General features: G+C 37.7%; 1 protein-coding gene across 1 annotated transcript in view; it reads left to right on the top strand.

The window, feature by feature from the left end:
- LOC139742804 (contactin-2-like) overlaps nt 1-9,485 on the top strand; it is a 116,596-nt gene that overhangs the window by 19,667 nt on the left and 87,444 nt on the right. Inside the window, exon 3 of the mRNA XM_071653321.1 lies at nt 1,557-1,847. Within this exon, the coding sequence (XP_071509422.1) occupies nt 1,557-1,847 (291 nt within the window). The remainder of the gene's footprint in view (nt 1-1,556; nt 1,848-9,485) is intronic.

Below are 9,485 nucleotides of genomic sequence, written 5' to 3'. Positions count from 1 at the left end.
CCATCAAACATATAAATAATTATGAAAAGTTCAATAACCATGCAACCTGAACACATAGCATTACATACTGTATCAAATGTTGTGGTGGAAGATTTACTGGCGGATTAAGGATTAAAACTGCCTGTCCTGGATATGGTGTAAAGTAATATTGATCAGTACATGACTGCTAAGAGTGCTATAGTGCCATAGGCAGGGAAGGAGTGAGTTAATCCCTTACACTGATCCACCCTATTTAAGCTGTTAACTGGGGATAATTTAGCTGTCTCCAGTGTAATGTCTACCAAGAGGAAGTGATGGATTAATGTGTAATGGCCCTGGGAAGAGGGAAGGGGGGGGTGGGAAACGGGAGAAGTGCCTTAGGGATCAAGGCGCCTTGAAATCTGGGACACCCAGTCATGTAAGGTGCACTGTTTCTATTTGAGCAACACAACAGTCGGCCAAACTGTCAAATTTTGAACAAATGCAGTATCAACGATACTTGCCCATTTGCCCACCTTTGATTGAATATTATCTGACTCTAGGGTCTGTGCATGTAGTTCTTGTCAAATATCTTCGGGATCAAATATTGCTCAAACGTTTTTATTGATACAAAACATACTGCTATGCACTTATTTGTGTCCAGTAGCTGTGTTTGTGTGTGTAATAAGTACATCCAGCATTCTAAGGGAATAATAGTGATTAATTGCTCACTAACAGGCCATCTGTGACTGTATTGACAAAGCTTTACAAAAACAATGTGTGCTCTACTTCATGCTGTCATGCTACATGTAATTCTTTTAAAAGTGATAAAGTGAATTAGCCCCTTCCTGTCACAGAACTTTCAACAGTTATGTTGAACATGAAATGAAAGCTGTAACAAGCTGTCATACCAGGGAGGTGGGACTGATACTGTAAACAATTAAGACATTCAGCTATCGGGGAGAGGTATGAATTCTTAAATAAAGGCAGATTCATGCAGGTATGTTAGGCATTGAAATTTGTGAAGGATCATTATTTATCAAAGGTAAAGAAAACTTCTACATGCTGCTGACTGTAACAAGCAATCCATGAGAACCACAAATGTATACTTTATTTTTGCAATGTAATGTGACATTTGCATTATACCAATAGGTACATTGTACATTGAATGATGACACAATTCTATAAAGCCTTCAGTTTGTGGGAGATTAGCTTTCTTATTTCAGGCATTTTTAGTGTACTGATAGTTTTCTTTACATTTACTAAAGTTAATTTAACAAACTCCTGTGTGCACAGCTCACTTTTTAGACAGGAAAAGCTTTGTTCCTATTTGGTCATTTATAAGTCTCATGACTTCTTCATTTTGATTCATCAGGATTCCTTCCATGTAGGCTTATTGACTAGGCTGTGGAAGGACTGAAAAAAAAAATCTTTATATGGTGATAATAGCAGTGTGAAGTCAAATTCAATAGATTGTGATAGTTGTGATAGACCTCCAATGCCAATAAGGGGAGAAAATATTGGTATGAGGTTATGTCATCTACATGTAGTGCAATCAGCAGTATTCAGGCAGCACTATTCTCGTCTTTGTCTTCTAGTGTTCACAGAAACACCCCAGGACACAGTGGTCGTAATGGGGCAGCCGGCCATGTTTCACTGCGCCTCGTACGACGACATGAACCTGGGGATGGTGGTGACATCGTGGCAACAGAATGGCACCACAGTCCAGCTGGGAGGGCGCTTTTCCCTGTTCCCAAACGGGACCCTGTACCTTTCAACCACGCAGGGCGAAGACCAGGGCAACTACAGCTGCACTGCAAGCGCCATCGACAGCCTTGGTCAGGTTCGGGATTCGAGGTCGACGACGCCCGCAAGGCTCCAGTTTGCCTGTGAGTACAAATGCACACAAACTCTGCCAAGTTTTGTGTTAAATTTTTCAGGGAGAGCCTCCTCAATGAGTAGCAACTGCCTATAGGTCATAATTCCATCACACACATTTCATTTCAAGTAAAATTTAATCATTTTTCTAGCTCTCTCTGCTTGCATTGTAGAGGGTGTCGTTCTTGCATGTTGTTTTGAAGTACAAATCATGCTGACAATGAAGCCAGAATATAACTGTGATGTTTTTTGAAGTACAGTATATCACGCTTTTCTTATTTTCCTGCGTAGGGGGCTCTGAATGAATGAGACATAGGGAAAGATAACCATAAATCATAATAAGAGCTGAAAGTGTTACAGGAGTATCAAACCGACTCTCCAAAGTCTACTGCCTACCTCAGCATGTCTGCATCAGATAAATGCAGGTGGCAGACCAGTAAAGTCTTAATAAACAAGAACCAGAGGAGACATGCCTTCTCTAGCTTGCCTGTGTCTTCGTCTCCAGAGGGACGGTGTCAACAACATTTTCACCCCCGCAGGAAGTGGCTGGAAAGTGAGAGAAATACATGTAGTGTGAATTAAATGTCGATCTTCCCGCACGGGGGCACCTGACAACTTTCGGTTCAATATGACGCCGCCTGAGGTGCATCAGTGTTCGAAACAAGTCTTCCTCTTCGTGTAATTCTATTTTGTTTTGTTTTCAATATTTGACATCTAGAGCAGTTTTTTTTTTTTTTTTTTTATAAATATTTCGTGGAAGTGTGTCACATGTAGTGTATACAGACCTAAAGAGTTTTACAAAGTTTCAGGTATTACTTTGATAAACTTGTCTAACATCATATATGATACATGCAAATGTCTGGAACTGCTTACTTAAACTGGATAACAATATCCATCTAAAGCACAGAATTATCAAAATAAAATTAGTATTTCAAATGTGACCAAAGAAACAAAAAGCAACAATGTTATGTGAAAACATGATCAATTCAAAATGTTAAGTGGATATTTTTATGTGAGTAATTCTTCATGCTGGGCTGGATAAGATGAGTTTCGCATGTTTTTTGATTCCACAGAATCAAGACATGAACTACTGGAACTTATAACATGCAAAAATATTTGCTTGCTTTTATTTACGTGCTGGTTTCTGGTTGCGCGAAATGCACGAACATTTCCATACTGCGAAATTTCAACTTTTACATTAATTTAAATGAACACCGTAGTATGAGTTACAGCTCACATTCGGAGAGTATGCCACTGTAAGCATGATCCCACTTCAGGCAGAGCAGAGTGAATGTAAGATTTCATTTGGTACGACAAGGTCCAGTTGTAAAGTTACAAGTACATCAAACCAATCAAACAGGCCACCCCCCCCCCCCAAAAAAAAAAAGGATCATGAACTTGTCTCGTGTTACTGTAGTTAATGGGTAAAAAAAGAATCTCGTCACAGTCATGAGCTGTCACCAGTTAAATCTGTGGTCCACAAAGCGTGTAATTCGCTGATATCGCGTTCGTTGCTAACTCCGTTGCGCTCCATCAGTTTTGCCTGTCAGTGGACGTAGCCTGGAGTCAGACAGTCACTCTTTGCAGGTGATGACTGGCAAGTGCTAGTTTTGGAGATGCAACCTTATAGCGCAAAGTCAGTACCGGGTACTCACTCCTGCACTGTAGTTGGTATTACAGCTTTAATACCTCTTCTCCAAAGTTTAAACAGATACACCAGAATGGACTCATATGCATTTTGTCATAATAGGAAACTCTCTTTAGTACTAATGCAGGGTCCTGTCTATGACATCTGCTTACAATGTGTTATGAATTTTAGAACTTGCTTGATAATATTATAGGGCACAATTTGTTTAATAGCTTCTTAAACACACATGATAGCTAGCATGCAGGTCCATACACACAATGTTTATAAAAGTCTCATCTAAATTAGAGGAGGCATATATGGCAATAAAACTTGGTACATTGTATGTTCAATCTCAACCCCCCTGGTTCAGTGTGCTATTTTCATTGTATGACACTTCTAAGTGCAGCTAGGAGTTGAAATGTGATTTGAAATTAATACAATGTATATCCAAACAGCAGCTGACTGTAGTACACTGTCCATCTCTTTCCAGCTGTCATGTTCCCTGTAGGCATATCATTTAGTTAAGGTCTGTTTTCTCATACTTGTACATGTATTTTACATTGTGCTCACACTGATATTTCTTCTTAATTTCAAAGAATGCATACATTATGCATAGACTACAACAGGCTCTGTGTTAAATATGTTTCTCAATGGAACAGTTCCCCCCCCCCCCAAAAAAAAAAAAGTCTTGGGACAAGCATGGGGAGTTACATTGTACAAATAAAAATCAAGAAAGAAAGAAGAAGAAGAGCTCTTTTGTTGACAGGATCCTAATTAGAGCTGCTTAAAATTACAGTCATGTGTAGGCAATATTATGATGTTCCCCAGGCTGGCCCAATTGTAGTGAAAGATGGGAGATGGAGTTGGGTGGGGGGGTGGGGGTGGGGGGTGGGGGGTGTATACGGGAGCAGGTGTGAAGGTACATATAGAAGTGAGAATTGGGCCAACATACATAAGTAGCTGGGGGGGGGGGGGGGTAGGCAGCCCCACCAGGTCATCTTGTTTACAGTTGATAAGTGCCAGAGACAGAAAACATGTAGGAAAGTTTAAAAGATCATGTCAAATGGCCATGTCTGCTGAGGCTGCTCAGTTTGATGGCACAACCCTTTAATGCACAAGCAATACCTTCTGCAATTATTCCTGTTTAGGTCTTTCTTTTTAATGAAACAACTCTCAAACGGTACACAGTACAATGACATACGAATAGTGAATTTAAAGAGTGTGATCAGTTTGTATGAGGTGAAAGATGAAGTGAGCACTGTATTCAGCGAGACAAAGTGTCTATTCTTTTACTGAATGAAAATCTTTTTCCCTTGCACAGTTAAAGACCATACACAATTTGTTTTGATATACCCAACATCTTGAACGTCACAGATTTGGTTCACGACAGTTCCTGAAGAAACTGTAATTACAGAAATGGTAATGATTTGTACATGATACAGTTGTATGAGGAAGTAATCAATTGAAATTGTTGACAATAAATACATGTAAGTAAAGAAAAAAAGAAGTGAAAAAAAAGAGGGTAAGTTTTTTGCTTTTTTTTTCTTATCATGTTACGTGTTGTCATATTTTTTTATTGTGAGACATTTCATGGAGCAAGAGCACCACGCTGTAGAAGTGAAAGAACTCCAAACTGAATCTTTTAAGAGAAGCACACATAATCATGGAGTCAGGCTGGAGTGGGTGGGGGGGGGGGGGTGAAAGGTAGGAGAAATTAAGGTAGTAGTGAAATTAACAGTAGGAGGGGATGTGAAGTAATGCAGCAGGTATTTACCAATAATGCTTGTCAGTCTAGAAAGTGGACATGGCAGAGTGACAGGACCGGACCGGATATTGTTCAATAGGACCCAGTGGACAACCTGCCGAGATTTGATTTCTACCGTCTCACCTCCCTGATTTAAATTTTACAGGCATACATGACTCCTCCACAGCTAGATTTGGGATTGATGGGGTAGGGTAAAGATGTGGGAGGGGGGTAGGATGAATGGAATTTTCCCCCTCTTTTTCATTTTCCGGAAAGAGGGTCGATCATTCGGCAGATTGGTATTTGACCGCTGTCCTGTCATCAAGCTGTCACTGTGACACACGACTCTGATGACTTGGCCTTGGTGACAAGCGGGCCATGACTGACATGGCATGGTTGTACGTGTGTATGTGTGTGTGTGGGGGGGGGGGGGGGGTGTCAGGATGGGGGAGGAACCTGACCTAGGGCTTGCCTAGAGATATGAGCTGTGAGCCATTGTAGAAATGATACCTGTGTGCTCTTGAAATGGCACACTCCCCAACAGTGAAACAAAGATTGTGTTCCCAACTGCTTTAGTGGAGGAACTGTGCATTTCAAATTCTTCTGTTGGGCAAGTCCAAGATAACACGCACGTTACGTATGGGACATTCAGAGACTTTTATGACCTGAAAAATAGTGTTAATGGCCTTTGATCATATTAAACTTTATCATGGTGATTGATATCTAGGAGAAGTATAATCATGCAAAAAATGGAGAAAAATGACCTTCACAATTATATTCTAGAAGAGAAAATATGTGCCGTTACGTATGGGACCAGAAAAATTTTGTTTTTTTGAACATTTTTTTCAACCTCAAAACTCTCTGAAAGTATTTCATTCTACAACTTGTAACTCACTGTGATGAAAGTCACAACACTCAAGATTATCACAGGTAAGTTTCGTGTCATTAGGTAAAAAGCTCTAATTACAGGTTCTAATTAAAGACAGACATGACATGTTACGTATGGGACAGTTGCGTATGGGACAGTTTGTCCCCCATTCATTTAGTGTGTGAAGAACCATGTTTATGGGTATTTTGCATAATTATTGAAGTAAAATCAGTTGAAACTACTCAAATACTGATCCAGATTGTCAAGGAAACAATATTCCCCAAATATTCACCATCCTAATCATATTCAATCATATTTTTATATCTTTATGACCAACCTGAGTATGCATGCCCTTTGTCCCCCATTCGTTTAGTGTGTGGAGAGACATGTTTATGGGTATTTTGCAAAATAATTTTGCAAAATACCCATAAACAAATTTTTGCATAATTATTGAAATGGAATCAGTTAAAACTACTCAAATACTGATCCAGATAGACAAGGGAACAATATTCCCCATATACTTACCATCATAATCATATTTAATCATATTCTATATTTTTATGACTAACCTGAGTATGTATGCCCTATTTTTATCAGGATAGTTACTACTGAAAAATTGAATAGTTTAAAGTGTTTACTTCCATTGATGAAGGGCAGTTTGCCATTTTGTTTCAATAAAAAACAACTTGACACAAGAAATATTAATTTTTATAAATAAGCAATACCTGCTGCGTGAAACCCTAGTGATCGAGTAGATATATGATGTCTGTCTAGCAGTCAGGTCATTGATTCGAGTCACACCTCAGTATGTATACCCATGAATTTTGTCGTGGCTATTATTGAAACCTGAATAAGGACAATTTGTGTATCACTTGCAATAAAAAAAAAATCATTTTACTTTATATATTTTTTTTTAATATTTATATCACAACCATTTCAAATTGGATCTCAATCACTAAACTTTGAATTCCTCTAGTCTTAGGATTGTATGATCTTTAGTAATTCATATAATTGGTTTCCAATCATCTCATTAAATGTTGAAAACTGAATCCCCATTTCTACAAAAAACTATACCATCCCTTTAATGCTGATTTTTCATTGTGTATTTTGCCATTTTCCCCTCCCCCTTTCTGAAAATTGTTCAGTCAAGTACATTTATTGTTTAAAGTGTCTATAACTCAAAAAGTAGCTACAATGTTGGGATGCTTTCTTCAGGATGATTGACCATTTGTGTACTGAGAGACCTTCCCAGCTAGCTACATGCATTCACATGCATTATGTATGAGGATGTCCCATACGTAACGCATTTGTCCCATACATAACATTATTTCAATGCCTAATAAAAAATATTCCTTTTACTGTTTTTTCTTTTTTCTATGGTATTTAATTTCTCTAAACAATAAATTAGAACTTTCCAAAAGGGCATTAATATAACCTTGGCAATTTCAGAATAAACCTAAAAAAATGACCTCAATTTGTTACGTATGGGACATCTCATGATAGGACACGAGCTAATTTGCATAATCATTTGCATAATCCCTAAATTTTCATACCAAGTTAAACTATTTGATGAACTTCTTATGTCCACATATTAATCAAATATCATTTGCTTTCCTTTGAATTAATATGAATTTTTATAAATGTCCCATACGTAACGCTGTGTTTCACATTTATGCAAATGAAGCCCTTGAAATTTGCATAAATTTACGTAATATAATGTTTTCGTCCATGGAAATCAAAACTTCAACTCATAAGCTTCAAAATGATACCAAACATGTCAATATTGAGCAAAGATGAAATTTTGCCTTCTGAGGGGACCTTATCTTGGACTTGCCCTGTTGCAAATTGGTGGCTTATCTCATAAATATTTGAGTCACTGATTGTAAATAAATTTTGCCATCATTTGATTGGATTCATTCTAATCATTAATGATGATAATGATGGAGATGATCATGATAATTACATTAATAACAATAATAGTGATGATGATGACAATGATGATAATAATGATAATGATATTAGTATTAATATTAATAATGATAATAATTCTAATAATAATTAATATGATTAATGATGGTTATGCAATTATACACATTTGATCATAATAATGATAATGTCATAATTGTGGCTGAGCTCCTTAAACTGCTGGAGGACATGGAAGTACTCGTTCAACTTTTTAAGTACTCTATACAATCAATAAATTATAGTTTGATAGACTCTTTTAACTTGAGAGCGTTTTATCCGGCAACTCGATCTAAGTGTTTATCACTGTATTTAAAGCATTTGTAGATAAATGAAATCCCCTCCTACGTAAAATTCTGCAGGTTTATGGATTGGACCTGGTATTACACTTGAAAGTTAATCCAAAGATGCATTATAATCATAGTGATTATAATAATAATAAATGATAATCATAATCATAACAATAATAGTGATATCAACTACAGCAATGATAATGAAAATAATTTCAGTCAACATGATAGTATTTAACAATCATAGTAATCCTAGTATTAAAAAAAAAAATCACTGTCCAATCTATGGACTTGACTGAAGCTAATTGTCAAAAGGTCTTAACTGCACATGTTTCAAACAATACACATACAATGTATGATGTCTTCTTTTTAAGAGAAAACTAAGTTGTTTGATCTATATGTTGGGTTTCTTTTCGCAAAATCTGGCAATATCCCAAGAACGTACTCGGGGCTTTAAAGGAGGAAGATGGAGATCGATGACAAGGGATGGCGAGGCAAAGTCGTCGCTCGCTGTTTGCCGACCGCTGAACCATGATCGTCCTCGCATCCTGCCGTGATCTCATCGTAACGGATCCTCCGCTCTTTCCCTCCTCTACCCTTGACATCCTTCTTCACTCTCTTTATCACGTTTCCGATTCGCTTCTCTTTTTCAAGTCTAAATGCCCCAGTTTTCCCCCTCCTATTTATTCAGGTTCTGTTTCAAAATTCTTCCTTCCCAAACGCTGTTCTCCAAGGACACACACACACACATACACACGCACACGCATTCGTCATCTATGTTTGAAAGATATTGTTCCCAAGAGCATAAAATCATCCTGATATGAGGATTTTAAGTTCTGGACTCTGTTATTGGATTGACTCTGAAATCAACAAGATTTTGCATTCTTTCCCAGCTTCCCGCGTGATGAAATATGGCTATGGCTACATGTATACTGATTACCTTGCCTCGTCTGTCTTGGTGAAGCCATGGTAACCGTAAAAATCTTGATACTTCAGTGAATATGAATGGTAGGGTTCCAGCTACAAAGATGTTGTATATTTCCCAGAGGGTAGAGTGTAGCTCTTTCTCAATGGTACAAGTTTTTCTTTTGAATTCAAAATGGGTTCTAATTGCACCATGATGTCCTAGAAGTACAGAATACATTGTAGAGTATGACC

Source organism: Diadema antillarum, unplaced genomic scaffold (genome assembly GCF_040938485.1).
Source record: "Diadema antillarum isolate AM-2024a unplaced genomic scaffold, OU_Dant_1.0 scf00000033, whole genome shotgun sequence".
Classification (NCBI taxonomy): domain Eukaryota; kingdom Metazoa; phylum Echinodermata; class Echinoidea; order Diadematoida; family Diadematidae; genus Diadema; species Diadema antillarum.
The sequence above is the reverse complement of the archived record's forward strand: the minus strand, read 5'-3'. Positions and strand labels throughout refer to the sequence as shown.